The sequence below is a fragment of the Lepidochelys olivacea genome, assembly GCF_965140295.1.
Source record: "Lepidochelys olivacea isolate rLepOli2 genome assembly, chromosome: 3".
NCBI classification, from domain to species: domain Eukaryota; kingdom Metazoa; phylum Chordata; order Testudines; family Cheloniidae; genus Lepidochelys; species Lepidochelys olivacea.
Window position 1 is genome coordinate 99,286,267 of NC_140413.1, and position 25,982 is coordinate 99,312,248.

General features: G+C 40.1%; 1 protein-coding gene across 1 annotated transcript in view; it reads left to right on the forward strand.

Moving 5' to 3' along the window:
• Positions 1-25,982, forward strand: part of LAMA2 (laminin subunit alpha 2) — a 458,477-nt gene that overhangs the window by 124,452 nt on the left and 308,043 nt on the right. Inside the window, exons 2-3 of the mRNA XM_084624485.1 lie at positions 1,632-1,805; positions 5,951-6,063. Coding sequence (XP_084480611.1) covers positions 1,632-1,805; positions 5,951-6,063 — 287 coding nt within the window. The remainder of the gene's footprint in view (positions 1-1,631; positions 1,806-5,950; positions 6,064-25,982) is intronic.

A 25,982-nucleotide genomic window follows, 5' to 3' on the forward strand; every position in this document is an offset into this window, starting at 1 on the left:
TTAACATGGTTTTAAAGTGAGCCAGAGAGTCACTAACTTATGTCAAAAGATAACTGTACCATGACCACTGAGCTCTGTAATTAAATGGCAAACAGGTTAATTGCAGGGACCGTCAGGAGAACAGAGTTAGCAGATCAAAAGGAATCAGCTGCATGATGTTGTATTAATTCAGCTAGCACAGTACATCAAGGAAAAGGAAGAGAGTCATTCCAAACGAGTTTCATAAATGTGCAATAATTTCAAGACCCGTTTTGGCAAAGGACCTATTTTGAGGTTAGGTTTATGCTCTTTAAAATTGGCAGCCGATTACACTGTCTAGAACCAGGCAAGAGGCAGGCAGACATTGGTGCAAATCTCCAGACAGATCTGTCAATGCCCCAATCCAAACTATTTCCACCTGTGTTTATTTTCGTTATATTGCAGTTATGGCAGTTTTGAGGAAGCAAACTGCTTTCTAGCATGGAAGGTTCATGTGTAAGCTCAACCCACCAACCACATCAGTTTGCCTCCGCAAATCATTTTTTTCCCCCTACAGCTCACTGGATTCGATCAGCATTTGGTGGAAAGGGGAGTAGACTTTACTGAATGATTGTTCGTCAAAGGATTTATAATCTTTATAATCTTTGCTGTGGGGTTCCTCTTATAGGCCTTGAGTCAGGCAAACACATGCTTAAGTGCTTTGCTGAATGAGGATCACAGTGTGCAATACGACAGGTTTCAGAGTAGCAGCCGTGTTAGTCTGTATTTGCAAAAAGAACAGGAGGACTTGTGGCACCTTAGAGACTAACAAATTTGTTTGAGCATGAGCTTTCGTGAGTTGCATCCGATGAAGTGGGCTGTAGCTCACGATAGCTCATGCTCAAACAAATTTGTTAGTCTCTAAGGTGCCACAAGTCCTCCTTTTCTTTCAGTGTGCAATACATATAGCAATATGTACATTGTACACACACACAAAAAACCCCAACAACTATCAAAACAATACTGCACACACAATTCTCTCCCTGAGGAGAGGATGAGAGAGAGAACAAACCACATGTGACAGATGTCAGTCTTGTTGCCTGTTGGAAAGTGCTCAGATATAATTGTGATGAAAGTGGTCTAAGAACCTATATAGAACAATAATACAGTGAAAATGTAACACAAATTGTACAGTGTATGCAAGGCAAGATGGGTAATGTTCCGCCATGGAGATGAAAATAGAGTGTAAGAAGTTGCACAGAAGTTGAAGGTGTGATTCAAATAATGTCCAACTTGTCAGTCACTGGAGAGTTTGGATTGCTTATAATATCATTTATTGATACTTTGAGTAAGCTACTTTGTCCAACTTTTCAAGTAATACAACAGTAGTATGTTTTCAGATGTATGTAACTACAAGATATTTTTTGTAATCAGATTTTAGAAGGTCGTAAGCATGATGACACTATTAGTAATGGCTTTAATCAGATGTCTGAAATCTAGATTGAAAAATGGGAAGGTATTTGATGTCGGCATTGCATTCTTCAGTATATATACAGCCTTGAATGTTTGGTCTTTTGCTTTATTGCCTTAAAAAGGCTAAATATGTAGTATATACATTTCTGTTTCTACTGAACTCGTCCTGTCCTCACTTCTGTTGTTTCCCCCCCCCCCAGGATTATTTCCAGCAGTGCTGAACCTGGCTGTCAATGCTATCATCACAACCAATGCTACCTGTGGAGAAAAAGGCTCTGAAATGTATTGCAAACTAGTTGAACATGTACCTGGGCAACCGGCAAGAAACCCCCCCCAGTGTCGTATTTGTGACCAGAACAGTAGGGTTCCACATCGTATGTATGAGATTTTGTTATGTTAATAGACATGCTCTTCTATGGGAGTTTGGTCTAGGTTCATTCATGTTCAGGGACTTTGTGACCAAACGACTGGCAGTGGGTGGGGAGCGGAGGAGGAAGAATAAACTCTAGCTCATTGGCTTGATTACTTTGGAAAATTCCTCTTGTTCTGAGTAAAACAAATATTTTGTCCCTGGGCTAGTTTTGCAAAATTCTTACCTGTAAATTAAATTAAACTTTTTGGGACAAAGAGTGCTTAAAGTTCAGCAACTAAATCCATTATTATAGATAATAATGCTCTCACTGAGTTAATATGGATTTGTGTTTGCTCGACATACATGAAAATCAGGCCATTTTATAAGGTACCTAAATATGGGATTAATTTTAATCAGAAAATTCTGATCTTTTTGAATCATTTACAAAATTTTAATTTGTGGGTAAGGCCAATTTTATTTATCTTAAGCCTGTTCTGTGATTCCCCCCGCCCCACCCCCTTCTCAGCTTGATGTTAATTCTAATTTCACTGACTAAAAAACCCCCAAACCACTGTGTTTTTAATTACTTCATTTTTTTAACACTACAACTGATCTTTGCTAAAATTATTACTATTTTTTTTAAATACCAGCCTCAGGGTAAAATCAGTTTTCAAGCATTCATTTATTATCACGTACAAGGAGAGTTTTGTGCCTCTTACAAGGTAAGTACATACAAGGAAGACTAGAACCTAGATAGAGCTGTATGGTAGTATTCACATATTTTCACCTGCCCTTTCAGTGATGGAGGTGAACAGCGTATTAGCAGCTATTCTTTATGGTAATTCCTGAAGAATTTCCTGTATGTTTAAAATCACACCCTCCATTTTGGGAAGAGCCAAATATTGTAATAATAATAAAAATACATAATCTATGATAATTCATACAGCAAACCAAACATACATGTGAGGAATAGATTTTGGCTTGCCACATCCCTGTGCCCTGCTCCAACCACTAGAGAGTACTGCCTCATTTATATATAAAAACACACAAGTGCTGTAGGTCTATGTGTCTTTCCCTCTTATTAACCTGCAACTGTCTGGTTTTAGAATGCCTGATCTTTTGTAGCCAACCACATCTCAGTTTAAGGTTTTCATAATGTTAATCTGGCACTGTGAAGAGCCTTATTTAAACAGAGATGACTCATTAATCAGAGTACCATGTAATGTAACCAGACTTCAAGTGATCCCCTTGGAATCTGTGAGTCTGGTGTGCCTCCCCTTAATTACTGTAGAAGAAAATGAACACAGACTCCCTGGTTAATGGCATGTGAGCCCAAATTAAAGAGAAGAGTGGGATGGGCTTACTCTAGGTGCAATCCCCCTTGTCATCCATCAGTCAAGTTAGTCCTTGGAGTAGTTTTTCAGTCCCATCCCTTTTGCAAGTGTTATTTTATTTTTCTCTCTCACTTTAAATAGGGAAAACATGCCAGCAATTAATCAATGTTTTCAAATTAATTATGATTAAACTTTCATAATGGGGATTACAGTTAATTGTTGATTCATCTCCCAACCCTACTTTTCAGGACTAAATCTCATATCAGTTTGGCTGGAGGAGACTGATATCAAAATTTCCAATTAGACAACTTCTATCACAATCACCTAGGAGCCCTGAGTTGAATTTACAGATGATTTTTGCAAGCACACATTTTAAGACGGGGCTGTAATGATGATCAGAATTGTTAGCTTTGACAGTGCCTAGAGCATCGGCTTTTCTGTGCGTGTGTGTGTGCGCTCCTGTGGAAGCCTTTTTTCCAGTCCTCTAAGTTTTGAGTGGCGGAACTTGCCTCCACTTCTGTTTGGGACGCAGCTTTGTGGTACAACCACTCCGCAGTTGGGTCTCTGGATTGCACCCCCTAGGTAGCCTGCCGTAATACCTAGCAAGCCCAATGGACTTGTCATGTGCAAGTGCGCTCGTGGATAGCGGTAACATGCCGTGACATTTTCAGGGTGTGTTTTTATTGATTTTTTTTTGTAGATGTCCAAAAATTGAGGTTTATATTGTACATATATAACAGTATATACTGTAATGAATAATCTCTTTGTAATGTTCCCTGGTACACTTTAATGCAGCACTGTTTCAAACAGCACAACATTAAAGTGCACGAGGGAATCTTTAGTGCACACCAGCAGGGTCTTCATCGACAAATTAATGCACAATGGATTAGTGCACTTTAGAAATCACACTCTACAGAGCACATTACCCCACCTTCTAGACAAGCCTTTAGATACAAGTAACTGTTTCTGTAGTTTTTACGGTGTTTATTGAATAAACCCTGATTTTAAAAAATAATTTATGTTGGAGGTATTGATTGGTTAAAACCTAAAACCAAAAGTCCTTGTTCTTGTTCCCCTTGAGGCTCTAGGTAGACATGACTTAGCCTTGATGTCCCCCATTCTATTAGGGACCAAAATGTAGCCTACTTGCGGCAACAAGCTCTCTCTCTCTCTCTCTGTCAGCTTTTGATCCCTCCCTTCTTGACCTGAGCCAAACAGCTCTGTTGCCAGAGGGGGATCTGAGCAGTCCCTCTTCATGGCTATAAACCTGTTTGAGGGGAGGCTTCTTACCTGGGCTGCTGTTTTACTCTTCCTGTCTGATTTCTTTAACAACTCCCTCTGATCTAACGGTATATTCAGTCAAATATTTTTCAATTACCCATACCAATTACACTTCCATTGTACCACTAGTGTTATGATAAGCAAATGCTAGTGCTCACTGGTGCCACTGAATCATTTGATATTTAAATGCACTTCTGGCATTTGCAGTTTTAAGGACCGACACCTCCCCTCACTCCCACAGAACACTTTAGTTCTTTCTTTAAATATGTTCAGACATTCTGGCTTTAATTAATGAGGCAGGATTCCTGTCCTCCACAGACAGCTGACGTGGTACGAAACCACAAAAAAACAGACTTTCAATCTTCTGAGTTGACTTAAACAACAAATAAAAGGCCGGTAAACTCTCCAGTTTGATTTAGTCCCCTAGAAATCTAAGAACCATAAATAACTCCTTTTTCTTCCCATTTTATATATCTAGCAATGTATTTTTAGGAAGTCATTCTAGGTGAAAGGGTAACATTTATCAGGTGCTTGATACCATAAGAATAATACATTCTCTGACTGTGTATAATGTCTTCCATATCTAGCAGCTGGGGGAAGGAGACATATTATTTTTGAAATAACTTCTGATTTTCCCCCCTCCTTTGGATGTAGTCTTTCTCTCAGATAAATCAGTGATTTCTGTAGGTGCAGGATCAGATCCTTTAGAATTGTGGGTAGGCTACCATCCTGCATGCACAAAAGGAGCAGATACTCCTGAAACACAGATAGACAAAAAATACTCTTTGCAATTACTGGGTGATATTTACCTGAATGCAGAGAATGCAAGCAAGACCCCTCACCTTCTAAATACCATAACATAAATAGTTCAGAGGGTCTTGAGGAGAACCTTGAGGGGAGGGAGAGAGAAAGAGAGAGATGGAACCTCTATCATTTTAAGCAGTGGATTATAAAGCACTCAAATACTACAGTGATGGTTCTTGGATTAGCTCTGTGTAGAATATAATAGAATTTCTTTCTGCATGAAAACTGTATGATTGCATATGACTTCCAAACACAAATACTAGCAAAACGAACCACAGTACCTTCTCCTTCACTTGCCTGCCAAGTCCTAAATTCCTGGTTTGTGTTCATTACACTAGCTGATGATTTCACACTACCTGCCTGGAGATGCTGGTTTAGGTGGCTGTGGTCTCCTTGGAGGTTGCAAGGCAAACATATAATATTAATATTAAACTTTCTTCAAAAGTAAAAGAAAAACAGATTATCAGTTATTTTGTTTTAATGTACTACTTTGTCTTTTTAAGTCTATACTTGTATTCTGTTACTGATTTGGGTTTTAAAAAGTCTTTTTGATACTTATTGCATAATAAAGCTTTGCGATTCACCTTTAGAGCATGTTGCATACTGTGCCATAACACCAACAAACACATGGAAGTACTTTTATGTACAATATTATATTCACATGCTGTATTAACTAAATGCTACCACCAAACGACTGCTGACCATTCTAAAGATGTTTTTCTTTTACATATTGCCAATGGTCCAATAGAACGACACCCAATAACTAATGCAATTGATGGGAAGAACACTTGGTGGCAGAGTCCCAGTATCCAAAATGGAATAGAATATCATCATGTTACCATTACATTGGACCTTCGACAGGTACTGTTTGTTCTTTGTTTCTGCAAACCTTTCTCACTCACATAATTGCTGTCTCATTAGTCACTCCTTATTTTGTCAGTGATGCTTTTGGATCATAAAGATACTCCCAGCTTCATTATAACATACTGAGTTATTTATATGGACTATGCACAATGTATCTTATTCATTGTAGCATAATACATATATGGTTAGGTTTTTTTTAAAAATCAGATTTCAGGTTATTTGTTTTTAAGACATATTTTGAATTAGTCTAAATATGAAGTATTCAGTGTTTGTTTCAACTGTAGGTTTGGATCTTTAGAAATAAGTCTAATTAAAAATGGTGTATGTTGGGGGAGGAAATTTATCAAAGGTTTAATGGTTTAAAATGCTGCATTTTTTAACTACTAAAATAAAGCACTAAGAATGTCTTCAGCTCTGCTAAGGATAGGTGCTCTTAAAGATTTTTTGGGAGGGCGGGGCGCTAACAAGGCCCTTAAATATATTGCTTCTCGTTACTGAAAGCTCTGCAAGCTGTCAGCTGGTTTTAAATTAAACCTGGGCTACTTGGAGAGTTAACAAGGCCTGTTGTATTTGCATAGACTCAGTAGGAGTAGCCTCAGGTTTCATGTTGCATCTTCTGCCAATCATTTCTGTCTCTTTCTATGGTATTCTTGACAGTAGTTTTCTGGAATACAGTTGTTTGATGCTCACAAATTTGCTGGATTATGCCAGACATGCAAGCACAAGGATTTTGGGTGCTGGAGGAGAGGTAGTTTTATTTGTATTCTGCTAATGCAAATACAGAATAACGATCCGTCGCCAGAAATACACATCATGCTATTAGATTTATCATCCTGCTATTGAATATCATAGAAATTAAAGATGGACTAGATAATCCAGTAGGCTTTGACCTTTTCCCCAAGACAATGAAATATTGTCACCAGGTCCCCTCAAAGTCCTCTCTTTTCTGTGATCTATAGGCTTGTCCCATATACCAAGATGACTTATGGGATGGGCTAAAGTGAAGAAAATGCAGTTCTGTTTTCCTTTGTAAAAGCAAAGGGGAATGTCCCCATCTCTCCCTGGCTTGGGTAAGTAGCACAGCCCTCACAACTCTCCTTTCTCTATAGTTAAGTGTGCAGAGATTCTCCTACAACCTCCTGATTCAGTCTCCTTTAATCCTTGAATGGGATTTCTTGGTTTATGACTTTCACCCAGAATCTGAGTGGTACATCTGCTCAATTATTACTTCTCAGAAGGACCATTAACCTCTCCCCAGGATTACAGGACTGTAGCTGATTATCCCAGAAAGAGTCAATGGTCCAAAAGAGTCTTGAATAAAACACAGTTTATTAGAAAATTTAAATGAAATCAAATGTAAGAGTACAAGAAAAACATCTCTAGGTCTAGGAATCCCTAGCCTTGTCTAGTTTGGGCCTCACCCTTGAAGTTAATCAAAATCCATCAAAAATACAAAGCTTAGTTTTCGAAAATTCTTTCTTTCATTTCCTCAGAAGAGACAAACCGCCATCTAGATACATGGCGGAAAAAATGCGTGTGGTTGTTTTACATTAACTTTCCCTCTAGTGGTGCTGCAATGGTCAGAGAATTTGAGCAAATGGATGTGCAGACATGGTAGTTTGCCCCTGTTATACCTTGGAGATGCTCCGAAGTTTAGGTGTGAGTCCCTTCCATTGTTAGCATTCTAACCCTGGAACCATCTTTGTCATTACCATGTTGAAAATGAGGTTGCTCTGGACACCCACCTATGTCATCGTCTCATATCCCTGGTCCAGTGTCTAATGAATATTTTTATTTTATCCAATAAGATTTTTTTTTTTTGCTGGAAAACAGGTTTGATTTTAGTCTTCTGCCCTTTAAAAATGTTCCTTTGACCTTACAGGTACTATTACCTGTCTTCCCCCTACACACTGATTTTCTCTCTTCCTGGCTCAGATCCATTAACATGCAAATAGCTCTCATGTATCAGAAATAAATTAGCATCCTACCCTTCATCATTCACCCCCGCCCCAAGACATTGCGTCGCTGATTGTCAGATAGTAGGATGGTTTCATTCAACTACAATTTTAAGAATAAGGCTCCTCTATATCCCAATAATTCCTTTATGTCAATCCCAGCGTCATAAACTATTCCATCCCCTTTAGTGCTGGTATCCAGACTGTTACAGGGAAAAACCAAGAAGAGCTTTCTTTAATTATGTTTTGCTTACATAAAAAGAGCTGTGGTGACTATAGAGTTACAGTGCCTATACTGACATGTACATGAGGTGGTGGTTTGACTGTATTTCAGGAATTTCTGCAGATACCAATAGCATATTACAATTAGCACACTGTGACTGCTATATTAGTTTGCTTAAATAAAACTCAAAGTGTGTGATAGTGTGAAAGGGAGAGATTGTACTGTTACCCCTAGCCCATGGTCGCTGCACAGTTCACTGTTCCAGGAATAGTCCAGAGAAAGAGCTTTAAGCCTAGATCAGTATCAGATGACTTCTCCTTCTGCACCAGCTCAGCTGTGCAGAGTCGGTGCTTTGGAGGAGCAGAGTCAAGGATTTCCCTTTCATTCCCTATCCATCTTCACAGAAGTGGGGGAAGTTTTGAAGCATGTGTTCTCCCCATGCTCTGGCTGGCAATGTGGGTAGCCCATGCAGTTAAGGAGGCACCTTATACCACTTACCATCTTACATAGGCCAAGAGATAATTTTGCCTCCCAACAGTAGTGATATATATCAATAGTCTTGGCTTTAAAATGTCGAATATATAGCTCTATACTATAAGGTTTTCTTTGCACACAGAGAGCTGTAGGCTTTAATAGAGTATTCAGTAAAACGTGAGATGTCTATTCCAGCTGGGATCACAGATTGCAATCACCAGGAATGGATGAAGGTCACAAGATGTCTCTGAGGCATCATTTAAAAAAAAAAAAAAAAAAAGATTTTGCTCCGTATCTGTGTTGGCAAACATGAGATTCAATAATTACCAGTGATTTTACTGATGTGTTCTTACTGTAAGTAAAAAAAATGTGTAACTTTTTTGAAACAGATTTGTCACGTTATTTCTGCAAAGAATGGACTGTAAATTGCAGGAATGCATTAGCAGTATGTGCTATTACTAATAATTATGACTATACATGGAGTGCTTTTAGCAAATTCTAATTTTATGAAAAGAAATTAGGAAAATAATTACTGTTTCCTTCATTAAATAATTCCGTACCTTTTGGGGGCAGTTGTATTATTTTTCTATTACGACTGTACTGCATAATAAAGTAATGGTGCATCATGGTTAGTAATAAATAATCAGTTATTTGCAGAAGTGACACATCTAACTTAGAATAAGCAGAAAGATTATCATTCATTTAAAAAAGTCAATTAAATTCTTTTTGCATGAATTAGAGAAAAGGGGTAAAATATTTTTAAAAGGGCTTAAGACCTAATGGGAATTAAGCTCTTAATTCACTTAGGTGCTGTTGAAAACTTTACTCATAATGCCTTGTGGTTAGAGTGTGTTCTAGGAATCAGGACTTCTGGATTCTGAACATGACTTTGATACTAATTTTTGGGGATAGCTTGGGATGGTCACATAACTTCTCTCTGCGAGGGTTTATCATTGGTACAATGGTGATTACATCATCATTTACCTCCTCACAACAGTGTTTTGAGGTATGTTTTATGTTTATAAAGCACTTTGCGATTCGTGGATGAAAGGCACTGTACAAATACTACATAAGATTTATTATTCTGTTACAATTAATAGCTGATCAAAAATATTCATTCAATGGAATTTAGTAAACATACCTGCACTTTGTGCAGACTGTTCATATGGCAAGTTTACTTGGGGATAAAAACACACTTAAATTGGGCTGGCCTGGTAATGTAGCTGGAGAAGTTATGAATTTGATTTTAACTGGATCCTTTAATCCATGTAGTGGAAGCACCATATCTATGAAATGTGCATCCCATAGGAACAGGGAATGTTTTGCCTCCTGCATCTGATTGTGTTGGACACTGGGTTTTAGCTTTGGGAGCAAGGGGTAGTTTTGCATACATCCTCATCATGCAGCAGAGGATATTCTAATGCAATGAGGTCAGTTCCAGCACAATGGGAAATATTCCTTTTTAAAAGGATTACACCCTTTCAGGAAAGGCAGGGAAAGGAAGCGGGGAAAAATTGGAAACGTGGACTTTCATGGAGACCTGGAGTTGCAAGTTCTACTCCTTGTGATATTGAGTCCCCTAAGTTCTCTAATAGTCTGAAGCTGAAGAAGCTGCTGTGAAAGACTAGTTGGGTTTCTATAGGGAAAACTGGCAAATCCACAGGGAAGCTGATAGGTGGTTGGAGGTGAGATGGTCATGCCTTCCAGTTCTGGTCCTGGAAAGGAAAAAACAACAACTTAATTTGAAATGATTAGAATCTCAAAATATTTCTTTTAGATTTCGTCTAAAAATGAGGTAGTGTCCCTAGTTAAGCTCACCATCACCTTCACTTTCCTACTTCAAAAGACATCTGATAAATCTTCTGTTCCATTGTTCATGTTCTGAGTTGTATTTTAGCTGCTAGTGCCTTTAGAATGCAAGCTTTCAGAGGCAGGGACTCTGCTATTCAAATGGCACGTTTAGTGCTTTGAACAGTGCCAGGTACACCATGTGGAACTATATAACAAATAGAATGGCTGGGAGCGAGAGGGAGACATATTACTTCATCTGAAGCAGTTCTCCCATCCCCAGTTATGAAATGCGTACAGCACTTTCATGGATGTATACTCTGAACTCCTTATTTCATGATTTTGTGTTGCCCAAATATCACTTTGAGGATTTTGATCTGGTTCAGTATAATCTTTTATGAAGTGAACCAGTTGATTATCTTTTAGAACAGAACAAGTTGATTGCCCATGAGTGAAACCACAGAAAAATGAACTTCTGCGTTATTACTCAGCTCCTCCATAAATTTAATAGGAATAGTGTCACAAAGAAGAAAACTGGAAAAGGGAGAGTTATGTGTTCGGTTTTGTTTGGTTTATATACATGACATTGCAGAAGTGGGACACTATGTGCTGAAAGAGAGACATGATGGAACTAGGCAACTGTGACAAGTTAAACTGAGAAAGGCTGGAACATGAAAACAACAGGATAGAACTACGGCTTGTACTATAAAAACTCAGTATAGCAGTCAGTGGAAAAAGCTCCTTAGAGACACTGCTGTCAGTGGAAGGCAAGATGAAATCAAAGCAAAATTTTCTGCAAAACAACCACCAAATTAAAAAAAAAAGTCATTATGGGGAGAGAGATGAATGGAAAGAAATCTATGTAAAAATCATTTAATCCTTTTTGATTACTACAGTTATGGAAAGGACAAAGTTAAACCATTAGAAATAGGATATGATAATGTTTTTAAGGTAATTTTTCACAGCTGTATTATGGGTTCCACATATAAAAAGTGGATGGTTTCATCATTTTGGTATAGTACTTCTTTTACTTTCTGACCTTTGTAAAGCTTGAGCATTTAGATTTGTATGCAATGGAGTTGTTTATGCATCTGCAGCTGTGTTTTAAAATATATCTGTAATATGGGCTAAAGATGAATTTGAACATTTGGGGCCATATTTAAATAGAGCTAAGAAAAAATATGAATATCAATGTTTTGTGAGTACCCAGTGTGATCAAAAAATATCAAAAGCCAAGTTAGTATCAAGAGCCTATTAGTATTTATCTACCCCAGAGCTATGTTCCAGGATGGCCTAATATAGTTATTGCTGATCCATGCTTGAGAAAAAGAAACCTTCTGTGAAGGGGCCAAGCACACTCTCTCCTCCTTAACTTGTTCCCATCTAAGGTCTGACTGGCCCTAATGGCTGCTTGGGAAGAAGTTCCCTTCCCATAATGCACACCACAGAAGGGATCCTGGAATGAGGTTTAGCTGTTCTTTAGAACTCTTGGCCACCAGAAAGCAAAGAAAGTCTCATGTTCATTAGAGATGTAGCTTAGGCTGAGACATCAGTTTTTTCAAACTTGGGTCCTAAAATTGAGCACATAAACCCATATTTACAAGCAAAATTAGGCCTTTTCAGAGATGTTGAGGAGCTGCAGCTCCTTTTGAAGTTGGTGGGAGCAGTGGGGCTCAGGGTCTTGTTGGGGTACTCAAGTGCCCAAACCTAGATGCCTCAAATTAAACTCCTAAATCTGTACTTAATTTTCTCAATAAATTTAGCCTCATTTTCAACGATGCTGAGAACATGCAAATCCCATTTGACTTTGGGATTTGTGAGTATTCAGTACAAATGAACATCAGTGACCTTTTATTTACATGCCTAAATAGGGATTTAGGATCATAACTTCAGGCACCCATGTTTGAAAATATTAGTCAGAGCTTTCCCCCCTAAAAAGTATTTGAACAAGAAAGTTAGAAACACACTGGAGTTGGAATATGTATGTAAGCTGAAAAAACATAATGTTGCTTTTTCTGAAGAGCCACTGCTGAAGTTTTGAGTAAACGAGTCTTGGCCTTTGTGCTGTCCTATCTCTGGTCACAGCTGTATTCTGTGTGTACCATGGTGTAAATTAAGTGCCAGAGGTTCGGAATTTATTAAACCAGTGTCTGTGTCCACTTATTTCTCTCCTAAAAGAGATATAACCCACTTTTTGAGTCCTAAATCTTAATGATTGCACAAAAGTTGTGGCATTATTTTAGATTCTGAAAGTACATCTTTGCAGTCTTAGTTCAGAGACCCTTTAATTTAGTGGATCAGAGCCCCTTGTGTCAACCTGCCCCTCCTGGCTCAGATCACATGGTTGGGACTTTAGGGAGCAACATCAGAGCCTCTCTTCCAAAGTGAAGTGTCACTTATGGTAGAGTAGTAGGAAATGTTACTCACACAATAGGGTTTCTTCATTGTTGTTTATTATTTTGTTGCTATAATAGAAAAAGGCTACCCAAGGGGTGGTTGGTGAACCAGAACCTGTTTTGCCTCACAGCCATATTGTAGTGACACTTGACACACCATTGATATGGTCTACATTATAGTAGGTAGAAACTAGTCCTATACATCTGTGTCAAACTTTGATCTTAACACTTTGCTGTAAGGCATTTTCTGGCCTCTAAGGAAGCAGAGTCATTTTTCTTAGATTGAAATTTTATGTAATTTAATAAACCACGTTTTCATATCTGAACTTCTAGCCTCAAAGATTAGGGTAAGGATACAGGGAATAAAGGATTGATTTTGTTGTGTGCTAATCTTCATGCCATTGGTTTAGCCTGCAGATGGTAGAAATTATATGAGTCAACTTTACTTCCACTTGGACTTTGTGTGTTAGGAATGTATTTGCATCCATGCTTTTTACATACTTTTACTTAGATATCTGACCAATAGAAAAAAAAAAGAAAAGAAAATGCCAGATATCCTGGGCTTTAGATGCTTTTGACAAAAATAAAAGTACAGTTACATAAAAGATAAAACCAGCAGCTTCCCTCCACCCCAAAAGCAGAGTGTAACCAAATAGGGATTAAATTGTACATCTCATTACCAACAAATGCCAGCCCCTATTATCCCTCTTCTACCCCATATACTGGGATAAAGAGGGCAGTGTACACAGAAAATCAACTGAGTAAGTCCTGGGACACAAGAAAGAGGGCTCTGGAAAGAGAGAGAGAACTACATTTGGAATATTGAAAGAGATCTAGCTCTGGAGGCCCTGGGAGATTCAGCCAGGGCCTGCAACACCAAGATTTATTTTATATAGTTTTTTGTTTTTTTTCACAATGTAGTAGAAGTAAATTAAGCCAACTATTTAAAATATTATAGTATTTGAGAATTTGGAACTTTTAAGATTCTTGCAAGGAAGCCCCTGATTCTTATATACATGAAAGCGCCTTTACACCAGTCTGACGACGTAAAGGGTCTTAAAGTGGATGTGAATTACATTTGTTACAATCATACTTACTCCTACTTTAAGACTTTTATTTTGCCAGAATGGTGAAAAAGGGGCCTAGAGTAAAAGAATGAGGATCTTGTTTCTAAGACACGTCTAGCCAAATTTCACATGCATGAGAAGTTTTGTGAAGTTGTTGAACTTTTGGATACTTATCAGAATTTAAGTTGAACTCTGATCCTTTTGAGAGTCGCTCATCACTACTTTAGGTTTGTATTTTGCTGGTACTAAGGGACATATACAAAGTAGTGATCTCTAGTATGTGGCAGATTATATTTTGCTCCTGGTTCTCGAGGACTCTTTTTCTGAAATATTTGCCTGCTCGAGCTGAAGTTATTTTATAATTGTGCTCATTGTTTCTGATAATTTAAAGCAATTCTGCCATAAGCTTCTGATAACAAATATTCTGAGGAAATATAATTATTAAAAATATTTTTTAAAAACAAACAGAACTGTGGTTAAGTGTTTTGACAACATAGTTAGCTTTTTAATCACTACCTGTGTAATGTGTATAGTATCTAGCATACCTCCCACCCTGTAATTTTCCCCTGCCTTTTTCTCTGTTTGTTTAAAATGTAGAAAATGTGCTTGTACAAAACTCAAAACGATGTACATACATTGCTGATAGATGTCAAACCAGGAAGATTTCTGCCCCAGAACAATAAAGTACTTATTATTTTCCCCACACTCCTACTCCTCAGACAAATGTCCAAGCAAATCGATTAACCTTTCACCAAGATTAACAAATGCAGGTTCTTCCATACCAGCATGGGAAAGGAGTTCTAGAGCAAAGGAGTCTCCAAGAGAACCTCTTGTATTTTTAATGGCTGAATGCTTAAGACATGTTTGTCAGTAAAACCAGTCCAGTTGATCTCTGCTTTTGTGACAGTACATAAGAAAGACAGGCTTCTCTTGGATAGCCAGGAGTCAAAACAGACATAGTGAAGCCATACCTTTCAGTTGCAACCTAAATTGGTTAGGAAGCAAATATATTCCTCCAAGAAGAGTTGTAATATCCTCTGTGTACAGAAAACACAGCTAACTTGTTACGTAATTGGGTTGCCAATAGATCTCTTCTGAATTATGCCCCCCAATCTCTTGAACTCATTACTGAGTCAAACTACACAATTTTTATTGCCTTGTGGTCTGGAAGATTTCTTATTAATCTGTTTTTCTCACCCCCACATTGGAACACATACTGGCAAAGAACAAAAGTGCTTCAGAATTTTCAGAAAGAGAAAACCTTTCTGTTTCTTGTTTCATTTTTTCCCCAGATGACTGAAGTATTGATGAATATTATTTTTCCCCTTCCCATTCAGGCTGTTACTATAGTGGCATGTACCTTTCTATCAGTGGTCAGATAGTTTCAGGATATATGTCCTGGATACTGTGTTATACCTCTAAATCCCAGATGACACACTGTGACCTAATGCACCCCTGTATTCACATCCTGCACACTACTGTAATAGTCTTTGTCCGAAATACGGCTTGTGAGGTATCATTTGAAAACTAATAACTCTCTAATCAATAATATCATGGTAAAATACATGTAGCAACATTATATGTAAAATTATGAACATAAGCTGAAATTATGACTTAAATTTGTTTACCAGACAAATCTGGAGAGGGGGTAAACCTATTCCTCAAAGACAAAGGACAAGCTAATGCCTCTGGCCTAGTGTCATCAAATTTGATTGGTAATCACCTGTCAAGTGGCCATTCTTTGGCAACAGAGGGGAGCAAGAACAGATAAATCTGCATTTTAACAAACCAACAACATGGAACCTCTTTCACCACAAGACTCCATATTTCCGTCCTCACAATGGGAAGGAATTTTATCAAAGGGTTACTGGACTGTGAAAGTAGGGTCGAAAACAACACAACTATTCTGTCTTTCTTTCTCTGCCTATCTCTCTCTTGCTCTGTTTCAACTAAGAAGACAAAAGAACCAGCTTTTGGATTTTGAAGGCATTCTGACCTGAGAATTTGGTCAGACCTGTTGCTGGAAACATGTGGTAAAGATTTTACCTTAAACCAAGTCTAGTTTGTTAAATTTTAGTTACTAGAAAGAGTTTTATCTTTATTTTTGTCACCATTTTTTTAATACCTGTTATACTTGTACTCACTTAAAATGTAGCTCTTAGTCATTAAATAAACCTGTTTTATTCTTTAATCAAAACTAATCCAGTGTTGTGTTTTAACTGAACTGTTTGGGTAACTCAAGTTAAAGTAGCAAACTGTTGCATATTGACCTGTTATAGGGGCAGTAAACCTATAATATCTGAACTGTCCAGGAGAGGGCTGGACAGTGCAGAACACGTTTTGGGGAAAAATCCAGGACTGGAAGTGTGTTGGGGTCACCCTGCAAGTGGTAACTGAGGCTGGTGGAAGCCAGAGTGTTGACTGGAGTGTTGCTGACAGGCTGAAGCAATACGCAGAAACTTAGGGTATGACCTGCATGCTGTTTGGCTGTTTGTGAGGGGGCTACAGCAGCAAAGCATTGTGAGGCACCAAAAGTTGCAGAGCACGTGGTGACACAAGCCCTTATCGGTCTAGATTGCACCCCAGAATGTGATACACACACACACACTGGTGCATTCCAAAATGATTATTTTATGACTGTTTTATTGGCAAGTCCTCTACTGAACAGCGTCTGAGAGATTGGTAGCATGGCAGGTAGAAGAATCAGAGGAATCTAAGTCTTGGACAGATTTTGCTCCTCTTGCTGCAATGTGTTATAACTGAGCAGTTGTCAGTGAATAAAAACCAAATCCTTAAAAACTGATTTTTCTTGTATACTATATGGGAATGCTGATGGTCATAAAATACGACAGTGGTACTATTACAGCAGCCATTTAACACAAAATCATTATTGAAATGTAGGATCCATGCTAAAGCTAAAAAGGAAATTTAAGGGCAGCAAGAATCTGTGGTAGCTGTTGTGTCATAGGTGATGTGTAGGGAGGTATGTGGGGTAAAGTGCCCCCCCCCAATTTCTACTTGGCCTGACCTAGGGGAGGGAGCGGAGCTCTGTCCTCCCACTGCACCTGCTCCCTTGGCATGCTCGGCTTCTGTCCCCAGCAGCTAGGCCTGGGCAGGGAGCAGAAGGGGTGGGAGCAGCCACTTCTCATGCCTGCTGCTCTGGCTTGCTGCTCTATGCAGTGTGGTGGCTGGCTCCCAGAGCCCAGATGGGGAGGCGGTGGCTTCTGCCTCCCCTCCTCCCCACACCCACTAGCTCACGCCCGGCTGCTGGGGACATGGGCTGACTGAGCTGGAGCCCGCCCTCCCTCCCCCCGTCACGTTTCCGGCTCTCTTTGCTCCTGTCCCTGGCAGCCAGGCCTGGGTGGAGAGTGGGCTGCCGACTCCACAGCCGGGCTCTCTCAGGTAGCTGCTGTGCTGCACAGAGCAACGACCTAGAGCAGACAGCTTCAACAGGTTTGAGAAGGGGCTCCCTCCCACTCTTCACCTGGGCCCAGCTGCCAGGGAGAATGGCTGAACATGTGTGGGGAGAGGGAGGTGCAGTGGGAGAGGCCCCCCGCCTTCCGCAGGTAACTCTGGTGGGGTGGAGAGAGCACGGCGGCCCCGGGCTGAGCGCAGCGTGGTCGGTGCTGCTGGGCAGAGGAGACACATGGAACATAATCCATATGATCCAGTCAGATTATTATTATTTATGTGTATTATGGAAGCTCCTGAAGGCCCCAGTCAGGGATACTATACATACATATAATGAAAAGATGGTCCTGCCCCAAAGAGCTTACAGTCTAAGGCCTGATATTGAAAAGACTTGTGCACATGCTTAACTTCATGCACTGTGAGTAGCTCTACTGACTGTAAAGTTAAAAACATACGTAAGTCTCTGCAGAATCAGGACCTAAGAGCAGCTTAAATGGTCTAGATAAAACATTTCAAGTGCTTAAATGATATAGGAGCTTAAATCCTGTTTTCAGAAGTGTCTTAGGTACATAGGAGCCTAAGTCACATGGAAAGTCAATGGGACACAGGCTCTTAAATGGCTAAGTCACTTTTGAGAATGGGACACACACTCCTAAGTCACTTAGACCCCTTTGCAAATGTTATCCTGAAGCTAAAATGAGTCTTTTGGATTTGGTGTTTTAAGAGTTCTTTTCCCCCCAATCTATTTGAAAACAGTTGTTTTTTCACTAGAACAGTCTAAGCATATTCCCACTAAGATTTCAGTAGAAAGATATAAAAGTTTTAAATGTCATTATACTAAATCTAAGTGGGGGAATAGTCCCGCTATTGTGGGGAACTTTCCTGGCTTCTGCACTACCCCGGTGAAGTGGGCTAGCGAAAGGATCTGAATCCTCGCTCCCACTTCCTTTACCCAGTGGCCTCCCTGCCCTTGATGACTCCCCTTCCACTCTCCTGTCAGTCAGAGTCCTCGTAACCCCAACAAGACTGGGCCCAGGATTCCTGGGGGGCTCGACCACCAACCCTGCTGTGGTCACCTAGGACAGGGGGTAGGGTGTCCCCACTCCGGGGTACTCTCTCTGCACTGGGCACTTCTCTGACCCACTGACCATTACATACAAGTTAAAGCAAATGCAAGTTATTTAATCAACAATTAATTTTAAAAAGAATAAGGAAAAATGGGAAAGGTTAAAGGAAACACATCAACCCGCTCTGTGGCAGGGAACATCACAAACAGTGTCTCTGGAATGTCCGGGCAGTTCACAGTCTGTTCCCTGTACGTCCCAGGCCTTCTTCTCAGTCCCTGGCTGTGCTGTAGGGATGCTGTGGGTTGGACACTTGCTCTGGTGGTGGCCACACGCTCTCAGGCTCTAAGTGGTAGGACCCTTCTTCCCAGTGTCGCCCCCACCCTGTCGGGATTACGATCCAAGCCTGGCCTGCAGAGCCCCTTGGCTGAGGCGTCTCCCTGTGCTGGGCCCGCTGCCCAGGGTCCCCCGCGCTGTCCCCAGCTGCTCACCACACCCAGCTCCAGACTGCTCCAGCCCCAGCTGCACCACTCGGTCTCAGTGCTGCTGCTGCTCTGCCTCCAGCTCCCTGGGCTGCTTCTTTGGCCCCTCTGCCTCCGGTTGCTGCAGCTCCGCTCCCAGGACAGGTCTGCTCTGCAGGCTGCTTCTGTGACTCTGCTCCCAGCACTGACCTGCTTCCTGGGCTGCTTTTCTGGCCCCTCTGGCTCTGGTTGCTGCAGCTCTGCTCCCAGGGCAAGTCTGCTCTCTCTGGGCTGTGCCTCTGGCTTTGGGGCTGCAGCTCTGCTCCCAGGACAGGGTGTGCTCTCTCTGGATCTGGCCCGGCCCTGCTCCCTAGCTCAGCTCGGGCCCTTGCTTTCTCCTTAGCTGGGCCCCACTCTGTCTGACCCACGCAATTTCCAGCTCTCATGGAGGATGGGACCTCCCTGGCCTCCTGACTCCCTGATTAGCCTGCTCGCCCTGTCATTCAGGCTGACCTGGAGCATTGGCCTCTCCCCATTGTTCCTGGGGGCTTTCAGTCTCAGGATCCTGATTCCCCATCGACCCTTCCCCCTTTTTAGTTCTGGGAGCTAGCAACTAAAACACCCCCACTGAATGTTAGTAAGGTGGCAACAGTCCCTTAGATAAAGTTGCTTTCTGCTCAGTGGTTCAGCAGTTTCACAGACATGTGTTGTATCCTTCTTTCCAAAGTGGGTAACAGATGGGTGTCAGCTCAGATTAAAAATAAACATTTGTTTATGTACTATTAATATAATTTTTTTTCCACTGAATAGAAAAGTACAGAAATCATAAAAATGAATACAATTTTTAGACTTCACATTCATAAAACTGTTTAATGTTGCGCGAACTTGCTGTCACTTGTACATAAAGCAAATCCTAAACAATTTCAGTGAGAAAATTAGGCTTTCTTTGGGGAAGATATCTTAGTGCATATTGTACCTTTATCTGACCAAAATAGCTTTATTTGTTTCAATATTAATATTAAGGTTCCTAAGGTGGAAATAAAGCATATATTAAAGTGGGGAATATTATTGATGGTATTTTGAGTCATCACTGGAATCTAAATGATATTCATTGTTGAAGGGTTGGCTCTGTAATCAGTGCTGAGATTGAGAGTGGCATTGTAAATAACTGGAACTCCTGATCAGTGTTTCAAATGGCACCTGTAGAATTGCTGCCATCACGACCAGCTCCTCAAGCATACAGATAGCTCACTTTGGAATGAAGTAGGTGAGAAGGCCCCAGTGGAACTTCCGTTAAAGTACATGAAAACTCCCATTGTCTTGGGAGCTGGACTGGCCCCAAAATTAGCACCCCTTCTTCCCGCTATACCCCACTGTGAGTGCAGTTCTGGTTTGCGGGGAAAAAAAAACATTCCAGACTGTCTTTCTTGAAAGTGATAGGAACATAAGAACGGCCATACTGGATCAGACCAAAGGTCCATCCAGCCCAGTATCCTGTCTTCTGACAGTGGCCAATGCCAGGTGCCCCGGAGGGAGTGAACCTAACAGGTAATGATCTAGTGATCTATCCCCGATGCTCACTCCCAAATTCTGGCAAACAGAGGCTAGGGACACCATCCCTGCCCATCCTAGCTAATAACCATTGATGGACTTATCCTCCATGAATTTATCTAGTTCTTTTTTGAACCCTGTTATAGTCTTGGCCTTCACAACATCCTCTGGCAAGGAGTTCCACAGGTTGATTGTGTTGTGTGAAAAAAATACTTCCTTTTGTTTGTTTTCTCCAGGGAAAGAAATGTAGAGCCATAGGAAATGAAGAAATGTAAGTTGCTTTCTCCCACTGTCTTACAGGGGAAGTGACTGGGAAAGACTAACTTTGACCCTAAACTCTGGTGTGGTAAAGGCCAAAGACAAGAAGTAGCAAATGTTGTCCAGAGAAGGCAACCAATCCTTTATAGGCTTTGACAACTAAGCAGCAAGTTCAGAAAGTAGAGAGAATCACAAAGAATTGAGGCTGCCAGAAACTATGCTGGCACTTACTGCTGGCTCCTCACTCAGCTGAATGTGTCTCTAAGTATTCAGCAGCTGGGCAGATTGGGAGTCAGGTCTAGTTCTGCGGTGCTTTGGCTTTTCACAGAGTGCTTTTTTGTTTGTTTTGTTTTGTTGTAGTAGACATCCCCTTTACATGTTACAATAAGGAGATGAATTCTGTTGCTCTGCTGCTTAGAACATGATCAAAATGTGAGAGCTGTTATTTTAGTAAAGTATCTAGTTTTCTGAAGAAGAACATGGCTTTTAGAGGATCTGTGGTTTCTCTGGTGGTTAAAGGTGGTGACTGTGGAGAAAGCTGGAACAGGGAATAAAGGCATTTTTATACTCTTCTTTAGGGTACATTTCCCAAATACGATACATTTGATTTTATTGATTGAACAGAATTGAGATGTCCATGTGAGTGAATATTATTGTTTCATGAGGAAGATAAATACAATTTCTAATTGGAACATGGATAGATTTACAGATATCGATGTTCTGACTTGGATTTTTGGGGTTCACTATGTCAAAGCTTTTCCCACATTTGCCCCCAAAATCTGTTCAATGGCACCTTGACACTCTGTGATACTCTCTTCATGAGATTTTAACAGGACAAAGAGTCCCACCCTGGTCAGTTGTAACTAGTGAAGTCTGTCACATTAGGAGAAACTACCTTGGAATCAAGCATGTGCTTTTAGCCCAAGCTCCCCATCTGGTAGGAGCATTTCAGCTGGCAGCAACTCCGATGAGCAGGAGAGAGATACTCTCATTAGAAGGCAAACTACAGCATGGTAGGGAGCTGTTTGGTTCTCTAAATTGATATTAGTTGACTCCTACTAAGCATCTTTTCCCCCATGCTGGCATTTTCAATTATAGCTTCTCTGACTGTGAGAGCAGAATGTTTGAAAGTGATGTGGCTGTCTCTCTCATGACAAAGTGTTAGATAGAAATTTACATGGCAGCTTGAGGAGTTTTGAGAGAAATGCTATTCTTAAATTAGTTTCTTTTCCACATCTGAATTGGGCTTTAGAGTTTTAAAAGTTGCTGACATGAGGAAAGCTGCTAATATTTTAAAATATCCACTATTTTAAAAATTCTGATGTCAAAGATTCCTATCTTCTATCAGAAATGAAAGAGGCACATGATTTAAACTCTTGTAACAGTCTCTGACCACACGCCAAAACCGACAAATGACTGCCTACATGGGGTGGAGGGAACTGAATGCATGATGGCAGTCTTCAAAAGCATGAGCTGCTACACCATGTACTAATGAAAAATCTGCTTAATAGCTATCAGCAGCAGTTGGACTTAGTATTTCTTTCAGATGTAAAAGCCATTAGAAAGCAAGACTATTACAACATGACAATCACTGCAGGTCTAATACTTCATCCAGTGGAGGGACGTGATATTCTGCATACAAAGAAACCAGTATACACTGTTAATGATGATTTTAAAATATGGATATGAAACTACCTGTGTAGTACAGGAATTGGCATTATATTAATTTCATTATATTTCATGATTATATTTGGATTTCCTGATGCATGGGTGATGTTCGGTACACAAAATCTGACTATTAGAATAATATTATTCATCTGAGGACTCCCTACTCTCTCACACCAGCTACATCCTTCTGCAGCTGGCTCTGAGATCCTCTCTTACTAATGTATGCATTTCAATATCACTCATCATCAAAGTATCATCTGGGCTTGGACTAGTCCCTCCGTTTTAATCAGTGTGAGGTGTCTACTCTTCCCATGTCCTCAGAAGTAAAGGTCCTCTGCAAGGCATTCTGTGACAATGGGAACAGGAAATGCTACTACTACCAGCCCTGATCCACTGGCTCCAGGCTGAGTTGCTTCATGAGCTCATGTGTGTTGCTGCTTGAGAGAAATCTCAAGTTTTGGGATATGGGCAACTTAAATACTGAAGTCCCAGAATTTTTTTCACTTTACAAACGTTCATAACCCCAACATACATCAATATGAGAAATTTACTGTATTGGCTGCATATTCCTGCAAGAAGAGACTGAATGGAATAAAAAGAAAGGATGCTGACAAATAATTTTTTTCTGTTTTCAACAAGGTATCATGTAGAACCTTCACACGAGTGTAGACAGCCTTAGAAGTGCATGCTTTTTTTTTTATTGACACATTCTGTCAGATGCTAGAACCTAGCACAGAGGTGTAGTTATTTCTACTGACTCATAGACCAAATAAATTCCTTCTTTGCTGTCCCTTTATGGATAGGACAGGAAGTTACTTATGTATATAATATTTTGGAGGGGAGAAAAGAGCAATAGAGGCAGGAACAGTGGCTTGAAGTCCTCATTCCCCACCTCACCAACCCTGGACAACATCCATTTGCCCTGGTTCATTATCCACCACTGCATCCAGCATTAGTACATGTTTCTTGTAAAATGATCAGCAGATAAACAGTTAACAATATTGACATCCCATTTATTATTATTACATTCCAGAGTTAATGCATCATTGAGATGAATGGGTAGTTCATACCTATCAGAATTGTTTTAGTTTGCCTGTTTGTAAATTCAGGAAGAGGAACTGACTATAAACAATGTTAGTGTTAAGTTTAGGAAGATATTTTTGTAACTATAAGGATTAAAAATTAATTATGAATAGGAAAACAATGCTTAGATTTATCCACACAATTTTGCGGAATTAGGTTGATTATGTTTGTCAAGGTTCCTCCCCCACTCTGAACTCTAGGGTACAGATGTGGGGACCTGCATGAAAAACCTCCTAAGCTTATCTTTACCAGCTTAGGTCAAAACTTCCCCAAGGTACAAAATATTCCACCCTTTGTCCTTGGATTGGCCGCTACCACCACCAAACTAATACTGGTTACTGGGGAAGCGCTGTTTGGACGCATCTTTCCCCCCAAAATACTTCCCAAAACCTTGCACCCCACTTCCTGGACAAGGTTTGGTAAAAAGCCTCACCAATTTGCCTAGGTGACTACAGACCCAGACCCTTGGATCTTAAGAAAAATGAACAATCCTCCCAACACTTGCACCCCCCCTTTCCTGGGAAATGTTGGATAAAAAGCCTCACCAATTTGCATAGGTGACCACAGACCCAAACCCTTGGATGTGAGAACAATGAAAAAGCATTCAGTTTTCTTACAAGAAGACTTTTAATAAAAATAGAAGTAAATAGAAATAAAGAAATCCCCCCTGTAAAATCAGGATGGTAGATACCTTACAGGGTAATTAGATTCAAAACATAGAGAACCCCTCTAGGCAAAACCTTAAGTTACAAAAAAGGTACACAGACAGAAATAGTTATTCTATTCAGCACAGTTCTTTTCTCAGCCATTTAAAGAAATCATAATCTAACACATACCTAGCTAGATTACTTACTAAAAGTTCTAAGACTCCATTCCTGGTCTATCCCCGGCCAAGACAGACTATAGACAGACACACAGACCCTTTGTTTCTCTCCCTCCTCCCAACTTTTGAAAGTATCTTGTCTCCTCATTGGTCATTTTGGTCAGGTGCCAGCGAGGTTACCTTTAGCTTCTTAACCCTTTACAGGTGAGAGGAGCTTTCCCCTGGCCAGGAGGGATTTCAAAGGGGTTTACCCTTCCCTTTATATTTATGACAATGTTCATACATCTTAAGCATCTAAATAAGAATATAAACCTTTGTCCAAATTCCGAATGCCACATATATGTTACAGTTTACCTGATTGATGTATAGAACAAAAATTAAAGAGAGAATTATAACAGTAAAGAAACAAGTAAAGAAACTTTTTGCCCCAGATTGTTGGTATAACTCTGAGACATTAACCCTGTTTTTCAGAATTAGGTTCTGAGATGTTGGGCAATATTCTATATAATTGGTCAATACTGTATTTAATTTGTGATGCTATTCTAAATTACAAAAAACTGCTATTAGCTGATGAATTTATTTTTGAAATAGAAGAGAAGGTGGGAGTAACACACAAGGAAATTCCTGCTTCAATGGCTAACCTTATGCAGATTAATGATTCACTTCAGCACAATCTGAATAATATTAGTGTAGCGAATTATCCTGTACAATAGGATACACTTTCCTATATCTTCTGAGCCATTCTTCAGAAGAGACAGTGCTATAACATATGGAAATGTTTTTCTCAATGTGTGTTTTGAAGACTTTGCTGCTGAGATAATTAGCAATGAAAATGAGACCCAAGACTCATTTTGTATCTCATCATGAGGCCCATTCTGTCCATAATTTGGGAAAGGCTCAGAGGACTATTTAGAGTATTCCCCTACTAATTACGTTATAGTCACATGAATGAAGTAACTGGGAACAGTTCCAGCTGTACAGTGGCTGCTGTGCTAATTGGCTGCTATACGCCACTAGGCAGTTTGGTACTGCTCTGCTCTTTTTTCACATTCAGATTGGCAAACTTTGATTACCTGTTGTACTCCATTGGACTTGTGTAAAAAGAGATATGCTCTAAGATTGAGCTATTATAATATCATTTACACGTATCAGCCTACTGATCCAATCAAAAAGCAAAACAGAAAGATTTATTTCATGAAATACCCTATGGGAACAAGCTCATTTTACTAAGAATTTTGACTCCAGCTAGCAGAACTGGTTCACTTTTTGTGTCATTGTGAAATAAACATGGTGACAATGTGACATAAGTGCAGTAAAGCTCAAAGATACTTTAGATTTTATCTGTATTAGAGCACTCAGTCGCTGAGTTCCAGTTGGTTGTATTGTGCTAACTGAAGCACCATTGACAAGTTTGTCCACTAAGGTAAGGTTGCACCCACACCAGGAGAGCCTTACACTAATTCAGGTGGAGTGGCCGTCATCTTTGACAAAGATGACAGCTCCCTGAACTAGAAAACCTCCTTTATTCACTGGCTGAGAGTTCCCTCTCAGCTACCCATCTTGTCACACCCCACCAGTCCCCTACAGTACCCCCCTCAAAATCTTCCCCAGTCCTGTCTCTTGCCATTCACCCCACATTATGCACTGAAAATTCCCTGGCTACTGTGGTTCTTCCATCGAGACAGTTATAATGT